This window comes from Rhincodon typus, chromosome 40 (genome assembly GCF_021869965.1).
Source record: "Rhincodon typus isolate 14 chromosome 40, sRhiTyp1.1, whole genome shotgun sequence".
Classification (NCBI taxonomy): domain Eukaryota; kingdom Metazoa; phylum Chordata; class Chondrichthyes; order Orectolobiformes; family Rhincodontidae; genus Rhincodon; species Rhincodon typus.
The window spans coordinates 12,447,968-12,468,326 of NC_063371.1; the positions used below are offsets into that span (position 1 = coordinate 12,447,968).

At 43.6% G+C, this 20,359-nt stretch overlaps 1 protein-coding gene across 1 annotated transcript in view; it reads right to left on the bottom strand.

The window, feature by feature from the left end:
* LOC109910405 (rho-related BTB domain-containing protein 2) overlaps positions 1-20,359 on the bottom strand; it is a 95,277-nt gene that overhangs the window by 33,232 nt on the left and 41,686 nt on the right. The window contains exons 7-10 of the mRNA XM_048618588.1: positions 15,686-15,836; positions 15,228-15,316; positions 7,341-7,446; positions 4,300-4,662 (exon numbers count right to left, since the gene is read on the bottom strand). Coding sequence (XP_048474545.1) covers positions 4,469-4,662; positions 7,341-7,446; positions 15,228-15,316; positions 15,686-15,836 — 540 coding nt within the window. The 3' untranslated portion in view covers positions 4,300-4,468. The remainder of the gene's footprint in view (positions 1-4,299; positions 4,663-7,340; positions 7,447-15,227; positions 15,317-15,685; positions 15,837-20,359) is intronic.

The window sequence follows — 20,359 nt, forward strand, 5'->3', positions numbered from 1 at the left end:
TTCCTACTATCTCTGACTGTAAACATGTTCTGCCTGTCTGCTATCCACCGTCTTTGTGTCAATCCGAGCGCATTCTTCTGGGAGCTTTACCATCAGCAAGCGCACACTCTTTGCCCGGCCTGCGCTGCCCCTTGCCTTGCGTGTTGAGGGGTTGGTGTTGTTTGTTCAGTTCGCCTTCACTCCATCTGCTCCCTCCAAGGAAAGGACCGCATAGAAAAATGGACAGTGTGTCTGTGCACGTTTCTCCCCGATCAATAGACCCCTTGGAGAGGATGGTGGAGGGGATGATATACCTTGTTGAAATCGCAGCTGGACTGACAGTGCACAAGAGCAGAGAGCCCAACTCTGTGTGACCCCACTCCAGGAGGGACAGAGGTCCTGCCCGTTCCTCAGCAGCATGTCGATATGCCGAGGAAGCTGACAGGAGGGTACCGGAGGCTGACTGGAAGCAGCTCAGATGCAGCTTCCCCAGAAGCAAAACCGAATGGCAAAGCAATCATTGGAGGGGCTTCTCCATCCCAGCAATATCCGTCCCTGCTGTGGCGAGAAATATTCACGGCGGACTATCTCCCAGCTAAAGCACCTTCTCCGCTTGTTTACAGCAGTGAGCGGGAATCTGCACCTCGCCAGCTGGACTGGGCGTCCACAGGATTCGTACTGGAAGGGCCATATCGCTCTTCCCTCAGTTCCAACGTGCAACCAATATAAACAGCAACGTTACCCCATCCCTTACGGAAAAGCAAAACAGTGCGGATGCTGGCAATCCGATAGACCCACCGAGAATGGCTGGAGAAACTCAACAGTTCCAGGTTCTGAAGCCGACTGTTCCAGGACTCGAAATGTTCCCTGTTTCTGTCTCTCTCCCCGCAGAGGCTTCTCTTGCAATCTCTGTGTGGCTTTGTCGACAGAATCACTCAGAATTGCTACCCACCGCCCCACCCCATCCCGACACAATGCAGCCATATAGATCAAATCAACGAGATTCATACATGAATATTTGTCTGAGGTGTTAAAATTTGCGGTATAGTAAAGAATTGCAGTGCATGTTTTGAAATCTGTTCGAAGTATTCAAAACGCGAAGATTTCAGAAATGCTTGCGCACTGTCACAGCCCTGGACTGCCACGGTTTTAATTTAGCAGCTACTCTGAGATAGACTGCGCTGAATGAAGTCTTCTACACCTTACACTATTCAAATGAGGTTGCAAGTCAAGATTCATGCCTTGGATAAATCTGGCTAAGCCAAAGATTCAAAGGATCGGGGATGGCCCTGACGAACTGCCAAAAACAAACCCTTTCTCCAGAAAGCAGGCAGAACAGCCGAACAACCTTGAACTACTGACACCTGATGTCTGGATCTGATTGACTTCTTTAGCTTGACCAAGCTGACAACTACTGGGCAGTTGGAAACTGCAGTTTTATACTTCCTTGGCTGCTTTCCCCTGTCCAGCACAAATCGCTCTTTAGTCTCTCTCTGTCTCTCTAATTCTTAAGCAATGACCTTACATCAGTGTCTTCTGGTGATCAATGGATTCCTACTTCTGACTGAAGGGTCCACGTGCAAAGCCAGACTGCTTTCTTTCCAGGCACTGTCTGTCTCTGGTTTTGTTTTTTCATTTCTTTATTTCTTTTCTCAGGCTCAGATATGCTCCACCCAAAGAATATAGAACAGTACCGTCCAGGGACTCTGTCCACGAGGCAAACGACCTGACCATTGAACCACCTCTGTATTTTTACTGCAATGGTCTAGTTGTATTATCACTGGACTGTTAGTCCAGAGACACAGATAATGTTCCGGGGACTCAGTTCAAATCCCGCCATGGCAGATGGTGGAATTTGAATTCAGTAAATATCTGGAATTACAAATCTAATGATGACCAGAAATCCATTGTTGATTATCGGGAAAAACTTATCCGGTTCACTAATGTCCTTTGGAGAAGGAAACTGCCATTCTTACGTGGTCTGGCCTACATGTGACTCCAGACCCACAGCAATGTGGTTGACTCCTAGCTGCCCTCTGGGCAATTAGGGATGGACAATAAATGCTGCCGAGCCAGTGAGGTCCTCATCTCGTGAATGAATAAAGAAAACAAAACCTTTGAGTTTGGATTTCAGCAAGGAGCACCTACACAACACAGTGTCAGCTCAGAGATGTAACTTGCACAGTCCTTCCCAGTGTACTGTGGGGGGGGGGGGGGCTCCCAATTCTGACCTAAGCACGAGCTGCAAATGGCCTACTCCTCGAACAGCAGAAATTGGCATGTTCCACATTTTACAAGGTTCTACCTCTAAAGTAGAGAATGGTTTCAAACCATGTTTACGAAGACATTTTAGTGTATTTACACAAGGAGCCCTATACTCAGAGACAAAACTTACCAAATGACAATATTTAAAATATTTTCACATCTACTTTATTCTTCAACTCAATCACTTTCTGTTAACCAACCACCCAGGATATATCTCCAATTTGCTTAAAAACAAACAGTTCATGTTGATTCACAAGGCAACAAATGAAGATAAATGTTTGATTCCCATAAAAAGACTACTTTAGATTCCTACAATGAATAAGAATTTAAAGAGACTGAGTGTTCAATCAAAAGGATTCACAACACAAAAACTCATCAAGTAGATACTTTCTACATGTTGAAGTGCACAAGCCCAGCAATTGGTAGAATTACAACAAACCACCATCAGGTTTGTTGCGAGTTCTGGTTCTGCACAATGAATTTATGAGATGCCAGAGGCACTTGAAATTGGACCTGGCTATCACCACATACAAGTGATGCATATCAGTGCCTGCTTGTGAAGGAAATGCCACAAGAAAGTGTGCCTTCTCCTTGCTTCATGACTCAAACTGTGCTAATTTACACTTGTTTTGGATCAATCCATCACAAGTCCTGTTTTGTTGCATGAGATCATTTGGAACAGTCTGGTGATTCCAATGTGCTCCCAGCAGCAATGTATCACTCACAGGACAAGCACACAGCCTCAGGGCATGCATACAGTACAGTCAAACAGCATGGGGGCACTGCATTGCTGGTCTGTCTGTATATCTACTGTAACTAAGCTTCATGGGGACACTGCATTGCTGGTCTGTCTGTATATCTACTGTAATTAAGCTTTGAGTTTAAAACTGTTCAACCCTAGAATCACAGCATATCATTATTTTTCAATCGCAAGCTGAAGGAAATGGAAATGGGTGAAAAGAAAACTCACTTCTCCCAGATTCCATTCCAGTTTCCAATGGCCCAAACCTGGAGGACATCCTTGATGCATGTCATGAAGAAAAATTCAATACATAAAAGATGTATCAAAATATCCATAGATATTGTTTCTGACCCTGGATTCAGTCTCTCCCCAGGGTTGTCCTGTACCGTCGCTTTTCGTACAGTTCAATCAAAATGCAACATTCGGAAAATGGTCATATTTTTGATGAAGTATCACAATTGGGGAAAAAGTACACCTGCAAAAATTACTGTGTGTAAACCTCCGTGGAGCTGTGAGGTAAATAATTCTACGCACTCATCTATAACCTCACATTGTCTTCTCTTGGTGTGTCTGAGTTCGGTTTGCGCACGTATCATTTTACAATACAAATCTTACATGTCATATGGAGAAGAATCACTTTGCTCTTGACTGAGATTTATTCACTGATAAACTTCTAGCCCATTTTACTTCAGTTTTTCAAATACAAAATATGCACATTTTGTATTTGGGCCCAGCATGTAAAGGATAAATTCCAAATGCAGGGATTACTTTTCAAGTCGACAATAAAAAAAATCAACTTCAGTGACATTCTGAAATTTGGGAGGAAAATAAGTATTTTGTTTCTAAAATTCCATGAAACTAACCCTGACTTCTCATTCTTTAAACAAAAGCTATGAGCAGTAGGTATAGATGATAAGAACCATTCAAATTGTACCCAAATATAAATCTGAGAATGTACCAATTTTTACCAGAGCTGGCTCAGCCACAGTAGGATCCATGCTTCCCTAAAATGTACCACCGTATTAGATGGCCCCCTGTCAGCAATCAGGTTTAACACAAGTTGCTAGTTATAAAATCATGACCAAAAATCTCCCACTGCTTTATTGCAGTTTATCTGATCCAATCAATGTGGTTGAGGGTTCAGTATCATCAAACCCTCCCAAATCTGTTCTAGTAATAGTCATGGGGATGAGCCAACAGTTCAGTTTTATTAATGTGTGTGTGTTTGCATGTGTGTATGTGTGTGTGTGAGAGAGAGAGAGTGACAGAGAGAGAGAGAAGTTCGCACCAGCCATCAGAAAATAAAAACTCACTTTGGCTGCCATGGTCTAGCCACTTCGCACCAGTCTGGCCCCCTGGTAATTAAAATCCACTGAAGGCTTGGCCAATTGGAAACTAAGGCCTTCAAACCACCGTGCGCTGGAAGAACCGACAGTTTTTTTTTCCAAAGAAAGAAGGGATCCATCAATCCAAGCCATAGTTTCAAACAACAGTGGAGGAGGACGAGGCTGTGGAAGGTGAACTTGAATTCCAGAAAAACCACTTGCGCTTGAGCTGGCGTTTCTGGCACAAGTAATCCTCTTTATCACGTTCCTTCCTAGCTCGCTGGTAGTGATCATCCTCTTTTAGGAACCAGACAGGAGGCCAGCGATGCTTTTCAAAGTAGTCCTGGTTTTCTGAAAGGAAATGTCAACAAAATCATGAGTAGAACATTTGCTTCACACTCATTTCACACCACATTATAAGGTCTTCCTTCCTGAGCGGAACCAGCAAGCCTGCATTGCCCAATGCAACCTTTTGCAGCTCCACACCCACTCCCCTCACTAACCCAAGTTCAAGAAACAACTTGGATTTTACTGGTGAATTTCATGAGCTCAGCACAATGGAAAATGTCTCACAACCAATTAAGTACTTCTCAAATGTTGTCATCCACAGAGGGAACACAGTGGACAATCAGCACACAGGAAGATCCCACAGAAATGAGGTCATGTGATTGTGTATTCATTATGATGATCCAGGATATATAGACAAGACTCCTCTGTTCTTTTCTGATCTTCTACATTGACCAAAGAGGGCAGACGGGGCCTTGGTTTAACATCTCAACAAAGAACAGCGCCTCTGGTCAATGCAGGAATCTCTCAGGACTGCACAGGATCCTTAGCCTAGATTATGTGCTCAACTCTCCAGAGTGGGCTTTGAACTCAATTTTTCATTCCATGGTTAGCCATGATCAGGGTGCATCTCTCAAACATCAAGGCTCCAGAGATTTCCTAATCTTTCTGATAAAGGGCTGTGGATGCTGGAAGACAACTTTCAACACTGAAATTGATTGTGATTTTTCTGAGGTAAGTGTATAAAGGAATACGGAGTTCAAGCAGCTAATCACAGCTCAAGTGCAGAGCAGTCACAACTAAATAGTGGAGCAGCTGAATGTTGAACTACATTCTACTTTACGAATCCTGCAGTATATTGGGATTCTCTTCTGGATAACTGTGTTATTCCCATCAACTATACCAAACAATAGCATAATGACAGGCAATGCATTCAAAGCATGGACTCATTAGATCCCATAAGCTTTTATCTACTTGTGTTACAGCCTTCAGGAGGGAGGGAAAGAGCATGTCAAAGGGGATTTCTCACTCCTGTTATTGAGATTGAACAATTGACCAGATTGACAATATGTCTGGGTGGGATGATGAAGGACTTTAAAAAGGGAGATGGACTTAGGATGTTTCATCTAGGGAAATATAAACCTCAGGGCTATAAATATGATAGTCACTAATAAATGAATGAGGGAATTCAGGTGAATTTCCTCCAAGAGTGGTGAGAAAGTACACCTTGCTGTCTAGGATAGGCACTGGTTTTGGCAATGCAAGATAAGCAAATGAGGCAAGAAGGAGAGATTGAAAGGGTGAGATGAGTAAGCTGGGAAGTAGTAGGTGTGACAGGTCACAGATCTGTGGTGCTTGACAACCAGTCTCGTTTTGTAAAGTTCAAAGTAATTTTATTTAGCAGTGGCAAGACAGCAGCACTACTCACAGTCCCCATCCTCAATGCAAAATGCTTTCGCACCTCCAAGATTTACATCTGAAAGCTGGCTGATGGCCTGTGGGAATCCTGTCTGGACAGAAATGTACAGTAGCTCCAATAATGGCCTTCCAAGTGAGTGAAGCTCCCAAAAGAAAGTCAATCCGGGGGTGCATTTTAACCTCTGGCACATCAGACGGATTGGTGCAGAAATCCACAAAACCCAGAGTGATGCAGAGTGAACAGAGGATCACACAACAAGTTTTGTAGGATCTGGCTGTGTGTAAATCGGCTGCTGTGTTTCTGACTTTAAGGCACTAACTTTAAAAGCACATCAGAGACTGTGAAACAAACAGTGTGTGATATCCCAAGGTCATGATCGGCACAATCTCAAAAAAAGTTGCTTTTTCATCTTTCAGAACCTAAAGGGACTGTTAGCCAGGATGGAAATAAACTATCTCTTAGCGAACCAGTGAAACAAGCTTCTCTTTGAGTTTCATGTTCAAGACAAAAGCGGTCAGCTCCAACATTCTGAAACAAGACTGCCTGAATCAAACAAGTGTACTATAGCCAGTGCATACAAAATCCTATTGTCTCTTTTCAAACAATTGAGAATTGGTACTGTGACATGTTGGAAGAAGAATGGGACATATGGTAATTTTAACTATAAAAGGATCACACAAACCGAAAATATGTACCAATAACCAAATCAGAGAGTCATACAGCACAGCAGACCACCATTGGGTGCATTTCACCCCTGCTGGCTTTCTGAATGAGCTCTGGTTTGTTCTGTTTCCCTGCACTTTTCCCAAATAATTCATTTTTAAATAGCAATCCAATTCTCTCCTCAGAGTTACTGTTGAATCTGCTTCTGTCACTCTTTCAGATAGTGTATTCCAGATTGTAAAACGTCACTGCATTACTTCACATTTCCCCTCTAGCTTTATTGGTTCCAATCTGTGTCCTCTAGTTTCAGAACTCGCTGCTGATAAACAGGTCTTCCGTGATTAGGTTTACAGAGACAGAGACATCCAGGATTGTTGGACGTTGTGTTATTTCTGTTGAATTCTCACAACAGACCTAGGTCACATTATCCTCTACCTCTGATATGATTCTGAAAAAAGCAATGAAAGGGCTCCAACTGCCTAAGAGTCTAAGCATGAATAAAAGAAGGGAACCTTAACCTCCTGTGAAATATGAAGGATCATTGACAAACTGAGGTGCTGAGTGAATACTGTCACATCTGTAGGGGGTTACAATGATGAAGGTGGAATTGTATGGCAGAGCACATGGTGTTGTTGAATGAGAAAGAGTACTGGAATCCTACCAGGAGACTTTGCCTTCATTTCTCTGGGAAACTTGCGACATACGTTGTTGTAGTTTGTACAGATGTGATGCAGGCACCATTCAGCGAGTTGATGGGCACAGTGGAACTGCTCAGAAAGCAAGAGAGAAATACACATAAGCTTATTGTCACTCTTCATTAAATCTACTGCTCAATGAACCTTTTAGTCAATTACAGGCCTCATTTAGACAGAAGCTCTCAGAGTCCCACCCAACACTTGGCCAGATATCAAGCTGGTCACTGCACAGCAATGGGAATTTGGGGACAGATGGCATCATAATCTGTGTCAGTGAGGTCTGGAGGGAATAAGGAATCAAAGAGGTTCTTGAGTAACTGCAGGGAGATCAATGACTCAAATCCTGTGGTGGGGTGCGGTAAGTGAGGGAGCACACTCCTTGCTCCTCATTTCCAAGCATTTGGATCAAGCTTGTTAAGCAGTACCATGTACCAATGGTTGCCTGTAGTCAGTCAGCAACTTTTGCTGTGTTTTGTCAATAGGCAAGGGGAAATATGAGAGACATCCATGTGTGGTTTCAAAATTACACGTGTGTCAATTAAGTCAGTGGCCTTTGGCCTTTGCATGTGCAGTAGGCAGTGGGTTAAAATTGACGCCACAATGTCAGACCATTGTCCATTTGATGCAGAACAGTGGTGTTATCCTGAGTTAAACTTGGTGCTCTTTAACTTGATTAACAAGTCACCAATGTAGTCCCAGCCAGGAATAAACACAATATTCTGGAATTCATCACTTGAAATGCAGAATGTCTCTAGGCTTCATATTTGAACTATATAATTTGTTATTTCTGTCCTTCTGGTCAAGTGGTCCCTTGTTTAATCATGAAAATTCAATTAGGTCAAAATCTCCTCAATTTCATCAAGTAGTAAGCTCTCCTTTGATGGAATGGAATGATTTATAAACCTCTTTAATGGGTTGTGGGTGTCACTTACCTGTTGCCCGACCCTAATTACCCTTAGAAGGTGGTGGTGGCCTGTTGGAATGCACCTGGTGCAGGTTCACCCACAATCCTGCAGAGTACCAGGATTTTGACCTAATGATGGTGAAGCAGTGGTGATTATGTTAGGATGGTGAGTGGCTTGGAGGGGAACTTGTAGATGGTGGCATCCCCATGTATCTGCTGACCCTATCCCTCTCAATGGAAGTGGTCGTGGGTTTGGAAGGTGCTGTCCGAGGATCTTTGGTGAATTTCTGCGGTGCATCTTGGAGATGGTACACAGTGCTGCTACTGAGGATCGGTGATATTTGTGGATGTGGTGCCAATCAAGTGAGCACTTCGTCTTGGATGGTATCAAGCTACTCAAGTGTTGTTGGAGCTGCACTTTTCTAGGCAATTAGGGAGTATTCCAGGAGTCAGTACCCCAGGAGTCAGCCACTCCTGACTCATCCCTTGTCGATCCCTGTCTCCCAAGCTCTTTCCAAATGTGACCTCATTTTGAGGTATGAAAATTGTCTTGACCCCTCAGTGAGATATGAGTGGAGAAATGGTGAAGAGAGATTTGTGAGAGCTAGTTGGTCCTTTGTAACCAAGGGCCTGCCCATGAGCACAGGACACTGCTGTTAATACTCCATTAAAGCTCCATGGTGACCATTGCTACCTTGTAGCTCATGATTCCTTTTGGTCCTGACCATCACTTTGGGCAGCCATGCTACAGATGGTAGGCAGGCTTTAAGAACTCTTCAGCTAAGTTGCTCACCTCAGAAATCCCAGACTCTAAATTGGTTTTTCAGCCACAATACTTATATAGCTGCAACAGCTCAGTTTATAGTCAATGATGTCCTGACCTTGGTCAGAACCCCAAACACTGTGGACATTTTTAACTTGTAATGCCAATGTGAGTTTGTTTTAAAAGCGGCTAATACAACCAAAGATGGTACTGATGTAAATCATGTGCTGGCTGGAGAGATAAAAAGATGCAATGTAACACTTAAAGATATGAAGGGAACTTCAAGCAACAGCCCTTCAAAGGGAGGAAGAGGCAAATCAAAACAGACTGGATTGTGATTTCTTGTGAATACAAAGATAATAGAGGGTCAATGGCTGATTGCTCAAGGGGAAGCCAACCTTCCAGATTAAGTCCCAATACATATTTTCTGTTTTCCCCTTTAAAGAATACACAAATATAGGTGTTAAAAAGCCAGTTTCAACTCTACTGAAGTGTGCAAAATGAATAAACATTTTTGCCTGTACCTGTCTGGGTTTGGATATTAGCATGCTGTCAATGTCACAGTTGAAGAATTGGCATATTATCACCCGTGTTACAGGTAAAAGGCATCTCTCTGAGCGGAAGAAGTCGGCTGGCTAGTAGTCAGACAAAAGCAACCAGGACAATAAACTGACTGTCCCTCACCCTGAATGCAAGAATTCACTTGTAATTGAAAGGAATCACAACTACAGAATCCCAATCAATCTGCAAAACTAAGGATCATGAAACATACTGTCACATACCAACAACAATGCGACCTGTAACCACCACTGTAAGAGCTGCAATGTTCAACTATCTGCTGTTCACAAACATTCAGAAACATATCTGAAATTCTGATTTTTTAAAAAACTTCTACTTTTTAAATTCGATTCTAATTTGTGTATGTGTTGTGTTACTAATTATTCTCATATTTAATTCATAATCGATTTGAAGAGGTTCAGATGCTGGAGATTAGAAACAAAAATAAGAATTGTTGGCGAAACTCAGCAGGTCTAACAGCATCTGTAGAGAGAGAAACAGTTAACATTAAGACCAGTGAAGAGTCTGATGAAGAGTCACTGGACTTCAAGCGTTAACTCTGTTTTCTTCCCACAGATGCTGCCAGACCTGCTGAGTTTCACCAGCAAGTTCTCTTTTTTCTCAGTGACTAATAAACTCAAACTTTATAAATTGATGTTTTGCAGAAAGATACCATGTGGAATGGAATCAGAGAACTCAGAATCTCGACAGTGTGGAAACAGGCCCTTCAGCCCAACAAGTTCACATTGACCCTCCAAAGAGCATCCCACCCAGACCTGACCCCTGCCCTTTCCCTGTAACCCTGCATTTCCCATGGCTAACACACCTAATCTACACATCACTGAACACTATGAGCAATTTAGCATGGCCAATCCACCGAGTCTGCACATTTTTGGACTGTGGGAGGAAACTGGAGCACCTCGTGGAAACCCATGCAGATATGGGGAGAACGTGCAAACTCCACACAGACAGTCGCCCGAGAGTGGAATTGAACTTGTGTCCCTGATGCTGTGAAGCTAACCACTGAACCACCATGCTGTCCTTTCTAAATTTAACTTGGTATGACCAGCTAAGGGGACAGATCAATAAAGACAAGAAGCAAGGCCATGATGTTACAAAATGAGATTGAATACAATTCTGCTGCTGCTGCTAACAGCACACAGCTTGTGCTGCTGGATCCCTCACCCACAGCACCTTCTGGGCCTTTGCTACCCTCAGTGCTCCCTCAAAGTGGTGTATAACATGGAGAAGTTCTGATTCATCAGTCAAAGGGCTCAGTGATTCATGGAAATCAGCAGCAGGATTTCTTGTACATGTTTGACTTGATGCCATGAGACCTCATGGGGTATGGGGTGAATGTTGAGGACTGCTGTGGCAACTCCCTCCTGACTGTAAATCATTGTAACTGCTGCAATTTCTAGCAGTTCTTATGGTAGGACAGGACACACCCAGTGACAGTGGCTGGTGTTGTCTGGGAAATAATCTGTAAGGTATGATTTTCTGTGCATGACTATATCAAATTTTTGCTAGAATCGTCTGTAGGACAGCTCTCCAAATTTTGGGACAAGTCCACGGATGTTGCTGAGATCATTTCTGCAGGATTGACAGATCCACTGCTATAGTTATACAGCAGGGGTAAAAAAAATCAATCCTCTCATCCTTCCCAGGCTCTAATGTCCACCTTGTGAATAAGAATTAATTCTAGCATGTTCATACAGAGTCTCAACTGAAAGGTTCGTCATTGAGGTAATGAATTCAGTTTAATGGGACATACTCTCAGTTCACTGTACTTAAATGCCAAATAACTCCTGCATCAGAGTCAGGAGAATGGTTAGATTAAAGTCGGTTGTTAATTGCAAGCTGGTCATGGTGATTATCTAATACAGTTCTCAGTCAGAGTACCAGAAAAATGTCAGCTTGAATGCCAAGGTATCTCACCTTTATTTCAGTATTAGCACCAGAGCCAGCATTGGCTGCACGGGCAAGTTGGATGAGAGATGTTTTACTGTTCTATTCATTGTCTTGTTAACATTCAAGACAAATAGGTATTTCCTGATGAAATTTCTTCAGTGCAAAGAAAGGGACCCTGGGATACTGTTCTAAAGATGTTGAGCCCTGGTGACAAACCAACTGGCGTCCACCATGTTGTGGTTCCAGCTGGTCACTTTGATCCCTCCCCTTGTCACTAAGGTACGAAAGAAACCCATTGACTTTTGGGACGGAAGGCAGCAATAGGTCTCTGCCTCAGTTCTACGCCTCCTGCTTAAGAAGGGCAGACAGGCGCTGGTGTGCTTTCACACCCAGGTGACAACCTTATGTCTTCAGACCTGCCAGCGATACCCTTATGTGGAGAACCCTCCTTATGATGTTTACAGATTGAAAAAGTCTCATGGCACCTTGCCAGAGTTGCCTGCCTTTTACCAGATGCTGATCAAATTCTGGAACACAGTCTGGCTCCCACCTGAGCTCCCTCTCTTCGAAATAGCGGCCATTATCAGGAAGCTGCAACTCAAGCCACCATGGATTCACCATGCTGCTGGATTAATGAGAGCGCTTGACTGCTGGAGAGACGAGAGTTGTGGGGACATGCTGGATGGTGGAGGAATGGGCTACTGGAAACCACAGGAATTTGCACGTTGTGTGTGCTGCGTGTCCAGCTCATTGCCAAAACCATGCAGAAATTATGGTGCTCAGCCTGCACTCGTGGTGGTCAAAGCAGCTCAGATATATTGATCATCCCTCCGTTTGAACTGATCCCTGATTGGACATAATTTCATGTTGGCCCTGGGCTACGTAACCACTCTCCGGAATCTCAGCCCCATATATTGAGCTGTCTCTCAGCAATACCCCTTGCCCCATTCCATTCTGCACACAGGGGTTTCCTGCTACACAGTGTTCACTTCCTCACACTTGTCCATGTTCAGGCACTCCATGGCTTTCCGTCCTACTGGCCGGAGGAAGTGCGCCTCCCACTGGGGGCCTGTACTATCAGGGTGGCCTCCCTTTTCCCATCAGGAATTTGGTATCGAGCACGTTGCACACAGTAGTCTCATGCATTCAGTGAATAAGGATTTCATGGGATCCAGGCTGTCAGCTATCTCTGGGGCCCTGAGGAGTCCAATTTCTTCATTTATGTAGGTTGTGCAATGTTAGAGACCCACCTTCATGAATGGAAGGGGCCACTCTTCAACTTATGGTCAGATTCCATCTCTATCTTCCTGATCTTTGGTCACTCAATGAGAAGGCGTAAGGAGAAGGGCCTTGTTTGTCTGCTTCTGACCCTGGCTAAGGAGGAAGCTGTCTGCTCCAGACAGTGCCCCATGGAGTTGGGTGGGTTATGATTGAGGTGGAGGGGGTTGTTAGTGCCAAATACTGTCTCGCATCCATGGTTCCTGGAGAAGTACCAGGTGCCTTTGAGGGCATCCATGACTGGATGGCACAGCAGGGCCTGGAGAGCAGCCACAGGCTCCCAAATGATGTGTTAAAAGAAGTTGATACATTTCTGTTGAAGTTTCTGTTACAGTATCCTGCTCTTGAGTACAAATTAACCAATTTGTTAGATTTGATGATTTATGAAGAGGAATTGGCTCCCCTCTCGTTTTTGTTTCATTCTACTAATGTGACAGTGCCCTTTAAGGAGTTGGTAATTTGGTTTATTGTTTATTTTGTTCCTCAAATGAGTAAAAAATGCTGTTTCTTTAAATTACTGACTAATTCATGAATCAATTTAATCATTTATAAGTTTGCTCAAAAGAGCACAGGAAGGAGCTGCAAGACTGGCACGTATTATCTCCCTCAAAATGCCTTTTAATTCGAAAACCTTCCTTTCAACAACTGTGTTTTTGTTACAATAATCTGAAAATACCCCGTTAAAAGAGTTTGACATTGATTTAATTCATTCATTTATAAATGGACACTGTAAGTACTATCAAAAGGCACTGCCCAGCAGTGAGTGGGTTGCTAGCCAGGAAGCAGAGATATGTGATGCTGCTTTGTGGGAATAAACTTTCCATCAAGTAAATAATCTGTGTCCAGGTTCACATCTCACCATCTACTTAACATGGTGGGAAGAGGAGCAGAGGGAAAATTAGCCAGGATCCCCTCCCCAACCTGAAAATTACATTTGGATATTTAATGCTAGCAGTGTTATTGTCTCTGATGACCTCACTTGTCAACTAGCTACAGTTTTGATTGTTGAGATAGACATTTGTAAATCAGTGATGGAATCAAGGCTTATGGGGAAAAGGCAGGAAAGTGGAGGTGAGGATTATCAGAGCCGCCAGGATCTCACTGAATGGTGGAGCAGACTTGATGGGCTGAATGGCCTACTTCTGCTCATTCGTCCCTGTGGTCTAATGCAGCACTGATTATTTTCATCTTTTTCAGCAAGAAGTGGTCCGAATCCTTGTCGGCTATATTGCGTTCAGCATTTGTGTTTCACCTTATTATTTGTAAAATGCCTAAAAAGAGTTTCTGAGCAGTGTTCCTGTTGGGTTATGATACATTCTAAAGACATTTGGACATTGATAGTGTTGAATAAATAACACAAGAGTCTGGATCTCAGTTCCAGGCATATCGTTTAGTGTCTGATTCCATGCTGAATGCCATAACCACTTGAACATTGGGTAAGGTGCATTCCTCTCAGCTATCACTCACTGATAAAGAATTGAAGGCAGAAAGGCCTCCACTATGTGGCCCTCGCTGTGAGGTCCTCATATTACATCTTTCAATAGGTTGAACAAAACTGAACGTCACATAACTGCACATTCTGGAGGGTGTAAAATTGTGTGGAAGCTGAAAACTTCCAAAGTAAGTTCATCTCAAGATGCGGCATTTAGAGAGAAGGTGCTGGTAGCATTGTGTGGAAAAACACTTGTCAGAAGTGATGGGATGATTGGTAAATGAGCCTGCAGGTATTCTGCAGCAAGTAGTTCACTTCCTGACTCCCTACACCCTCATCTCTATCTATGAGGCACAAGTCAGAAGTCTAATTGAATATTTTCCATTTACCTGGATGGGTGCAGCTGCAACAACAGTCCAGAAGCTTAACATCAACCAGGACAAAGCAATCCACTAGATGGTGAGCCAAGCCTGGAGTTAAGCCTCCATACTACGAGCATCAGCAGTTTGTTCTACCTGCAGGATGCAAGGCAGTGATTTGGCATGTCCTCTTTGATAGCACCTCCAAAATATGTGGTCTCTTCCCCCTCAAAGTCACGTAATATCATAACCTCAATGTATAGCTCCATTTCTTTTTGGTAGTTGAGACAAGATCCCAGAAGCAGCTTTAACAAAGTGGATCAAGTAAGTCTGCATCCACTTCTCAAGAGCAACAAGGGATGGGAAACAAGCGCAAGCCTTGCCAGTGAGACCAACACCCAAAGAATAAATTAAATAAAAGCAACTCTTGAAATGGAATTTCTGTGTTTTTTCTTGTCATCTCTGTTCAGTCTCTTCCCTGAGTACACTCATGCATACAATTCTACGTTTGCATTACCGAGACTTTCTGCGAGCATGGGACACACCTGGTTTCTCTGTTTATGGCCAACTTGTAAAGTTACTGTTTGACCAGCAAATGGATTTGACAATTTAATTTAGCTGGGATTACAAACCAAGACACTCTCTTACCTGAGCCATTTCCAGGAACAGGAGAACATCTCCATCTATGTCTACACCCTGGTGTGTTGCTTCAATCAGGCCAATTACTGTGTACTGCTCTGCAACAAAGCAAAACCAATCCATTCATTTCATTTCTCAGTTATCAAATCTCAAAGACTGGATTGACCTTGTGCATTGAATGTAGATGAAAGCTAAAACAACTTCAGGCAGGGACAAGGGAATTGATCATGGAGGATGTGGAAGTGGTGAAGGATCTAAATAGTTACTTTTCGCTTGTGTGTCCGTAAGAAAGATTTTGATAAGGTCCCACTTGGGAGATCAAGAAAGAGAAGCACTTGTGAGAACAACATTTTTGGAAGTTAAAACTGAAGCATTTTCAAAAGCAAACAGATTTCCCACCAAAGATAAGGATCTCAACACCATGAACCTTGGACAAACTTAAATTTTAGTGAGATCCCATTTCTTACCTGTTAATGCTACCAGGTGAGGTAGACAGAGGCGATTTGCCAGCACAATGAGTTCCATGGCATCCAGGTCTGGGCTAGAACAGAACTGTCCCGTGTACAGGTATTCCAGCACAGCTTGCATGCAGCTCTTGTATGTGTTTGGAAAGTACACCTTTTGAAACATATAAAAAAGGTAAAAAGTCTCTGAAGACTGAATGAGAGGCAAAATTCCAATATCTCAACATGACCTGACAATAAAAATTAACCTAGCTCTTTTCATTCAGTCCACAGGAAAGCGATGTTTTGTTGTGCACCACACACAATTTCAGAAATTGCATTGTCAGCTGTCAGTCAGGAGGACTGTTTGCTTCAGAGTTGAAAAGCTGTGCATGTAAATTTCACACAGAAGGTCTAAGTGTATAGTTCAGCTTGACATTCCACCAGAGTACACTCGCACCGCACTGCCCCATTGTTTGAAACAGAGTGCCTGCAAGATGTTAAATTGGGGTCTCAAGTTGCCCTCGCGGATCTCCATGGCATCCTGGCCAACTTTCATGCCTCAATTAACATCATCAAAACAGATTACTTGGCCATTGTCACATTGCTGTTTGTGAGAGCTTGACGTGGGACATGGACTGCCATGTTTTCTACATTACAACAGTGCCAGGGGTGGCACGGTGGCTCAGTGGTTAGTACTGCTGCCTCACAGCGCCAGCAACCTGGGTTCAATTCCACCCTTGGGTGACTGTCTGTGCAGAGTTTGCACATTCTCCCCGTGTCTGCGTGGGTTTCCTCCGGGTCCTCCAGTTTCCAAAGATGTGCAGGTTAGGTAAATTGGCTATGCTAAATTGCCCATCGTGTTCAGGGATGTGTAGATTAAGTGAGTTACAGGGGATGGGTCTGGGTGGGATGCTCTGAGGTTCGGTGTGGACTTGTTGGGCCAAAGGGCCTGTTTCCACAATGTAGGGATTCTATGATCTATGACTGCACTAAATCTTGCACAAGTAAGAGATGTCTTTAGTTTATTTGTTGGATAGAGTCAAACTCCAGTGTTTGTCTCTTTTCTTCATATGCTACTGTACAGAACTGAACTGCTTTAGTGACTTAGTAAACGTATGTTTTTTGAATAAAGTACATTTTGAAATTTAAAAAAAAAAGTGACTGCACTTGACATGAAGTACTTTGGGATATTCTCGAATTGTGAAAGATGCTGGAGAAAGTTTCTGTTACTGTAAGGCACTATGAATAATAAAAAAAACTGTCAGCTAAAACAATGTTTAACAAAGCAGTGTATAAAAAGAATTGAGAAGACAACTCAAGTGGACCTAAGATGCACTTTGTAAAAATCTGTTTTGTAAAAAGAATGTGTAAGCTGTATATCCTGCACACCTATTCTCTCTTGTCCCACACACTATTTTACCGAGCAGCGGTTACTGAACTCACAGGAATCATGTGAGGACAGAGCAAATCTACACGTCTACTGGAGCAATCCTCAACCACTTGTTTTCTGTATTTGGATCATGGAATGATACAATGCCACAGGAGACCATTGGCCCCTCATGATGGCGTTGGTAGAACTCTATTGTCAATCCCCCATGCCTCTTTTCTCGCAGCGATCACAGGGGTTTGCATTCCCTGGGCAGTGTACCATGACTCTCATTCCTTTGTAATTCATTACATAGCAGGTAGGAAATACAACTGAAAGCATTATGTGGTGAAACTCATACCTCACAACTAGGGTTGGCCATGTTTCAGAATTGCCCTAAAGTATTCAGGAAATGAAGATAAATCTCTCAATTGTGCCAGCAAATCTGAGAAAAATAACAGGTGCCTCATTGTTGAGTATCTTCATTCCACTGATAGAGTCACAGACGTACACAGCATCGAAACAGACCTTTTGGTCCAAATCATCCATGCCGACCAGATATCCTAAATAAATCTAGCCTCCACCACCTCCTCTGGCAGCTCATTCCATACAGGCACCACCCTCTGCGTGAAAAAGTTGCCCCTTAGGTCCCTTTTAAATCTTTCCCCTCTGACCTCAAACCCATGCCCTCTAGTTTTGGAGTCCACCCCCACCCCAGGGAAAATACCTTGGCTGTTCACCCTATCCATGCCCCTCATGATTTTATCAATCTTTCCAAATTATAGAGTCATCAAACTGTACAGCATGGAAACAGACCCTTCAGTCCAACTCGTCCATGCCTACCAGATACCTGAAATAAATCTAGTCCCATTTACCAGTATTTGGCCCAAATCCCTCTAAACCCTTCCCATTCATATACCCATCCAGATGCCTGGAGATTTTGGAAGACTAGGGGCAGCAAGGGATGCAGAGGAAGAGCAGCAAAGTGGCATTGAGGGAGATCATCAGCCATGATCTAAGCAAATGGTGGAACAGGATCAAGGGGCCGAATGGCCTACTGATTTGCTCTTACCAATCATCCAATCAGGCACCTAAGAGCCTCTTCACTCTCCAAGTGGCCAAGTGCCATCTCTGTTCCAGACAGCAGTCCCATGACATGGGACTAAAATGGTACAGTTGCTGCGCCATTTAGCGTCGGCGTTAAGAATAACGCGCCCTGATACCACGATCTTCTCAGTGTGTGTTTATAGCGAACAATTCAGGGACAAAAACACGTGCATAAATTGTATCACTAAAGGCACACCAACTCTTTCTAATGCATGGTGCAACCAGTCTGACGTTGTGTGCGTTTTGTGCTGCATAGAAGTTGACACTTGCACACCACACTGAACAAACTGATCGATGTGGGCAATGCATAGAAGTCCCGAATTCTTCACAAAGCGAAGGGTCTGGAAAGATGCAAACGAAAAGCAATTGAAATCAGTCAGGAGATAGTAGGAACTGCAGATGCTGGAGAATCTGAGATAACAAGGTGCAGAGCTGGATGAACACAGCAGGCCAAGCAGCATCATTTCTGAAGGAGGGTCTCGGCCCGAAACGTCAGCTTTCCTGCTCCTCTGATGCTGCTTGGCCTGCTGTGTTCATCCAGCTCTGCACCATGTTATCTTGGAATCAGTCAGGACCCTCTTTAAATGGCTGTTTCCCAAAAATCAGACTCTCCCCTTGACGTGTAACAAAGGGAAAACGACCAAACATTTCAGAAACAGATCCCAGTAAACAAAATCCGTTCTATCTCTGCGGGGCTTGTTTCATATACTGTCTCTGAGTTTGTTAAATTGATTTGTATCAGTCGTTTTGCACTGAAGTTGGAATAAAGGAGTCATGTTGCTTCATCGCCAGCTCTATAAATAGCACTGTAACCTTCAGCCAGGCAGCACAGCGCTTGATAAAACATGGAAGGTCAGACTCGGTGAGTTTCATCACCTCACATCTCTCTTAATTATTGTTGAAAGATGAAAGCAAGCACTCCACATCTTTCAAGCAGCATCAGATCAGACATCATCTGTACATTGACGACTGAACAAACTCCTGTCTGATTAATAAAACAAGATTCACGAGGCCATTTACACCGTGTTTTGTGTTGTATAACACAGTGCGGTCGAAGTACAGATGCACTGAGCTGCCGTCATCGAAGCACACAGCAGCTTGCATACGATGGATGTTAAATCTCATTCTGAAAAAGACGGCACCTGGCCCCAAGTTATGTTTTTTTCAGGTGTCCTAGGCGAACATTGATCGCTGGACCAGCATGAGGAAAATAAGCTGTTTGCTCATTTACTTAATTGTTGTTGTGAGATCTTGCCCTGCATTAATTAGCTGCAATTTCACAATCTCAGAATGATTACACCACGGAAGGAGACCATTCGGCCCGTCGTTGTCTCATCAGCTCTCCCAATGATCAATTTACCGAGTGCCATTCTGCTGCGCACCCTTCCTTTTCAGATCACAGACTGCATTTTTCAAAGCTTCAGTTGAACCTGCCTCCACTACAGTCTCAGGCAGTATATTCCCCTAACCACTCACTGCGAGACAAACGTTTTTCTTGTATTTTGCTTTGATTGTCAACTCTCTGTCCAGACTCCTCATCATTTTGAATATGTCAGATCTTCGATTATCCTTTTCATCTTCAAGGAAAAGAGCCCCATCTTATCCAATCTGTCTTCATAATTGAAGTTTCTCATCCCTGGACCTTTCTCCATTGGCTTCACATCTTTCCTAATGTGTGACGCCCAGAACGGGACACAAGATGCCAGCTGTGACTAACTCGTGCCGTATGCAAGTTCAACCTCTGCTCTTGTACGCCAGGCTGGGGTTCGTATAAGCTCCGTGTGGCTGCACGCTGGTTTGTAATGCAGAACCCCTAACATTGCAGGTTCAACCCCTGCACCAGCTGAGCTTACCGTGAAGGACTCTTTCTCAATCTCTCCCTTACCTGAGGTATAGAGACCCTCAAGTCAAGCTATGATCAGTCATCTCTCAGCCCCTGTGGTCTGGTAAGACTATGGCAACTTGATCTTTCCATCCCAGGTCCCTGTTAATAAATCCAAGGATATTCTGGGCTTCGAACCTGTGCTGCCATCTGCTGATAACATGTATATATACATCCAGAGATAGTAGGAACTGCAGATGCTGGAGAATCGGAGATAACAAGGTGTAGAGCTGGATGAACACAGCAGGTCAAGCAGCATCATAGGAGCAGGAAGGCTGACGTTTCTGATGAAGGGTCTAGGCCCAAAACATCAGCCTTCCTGCTCCTATGATGCTGCTTG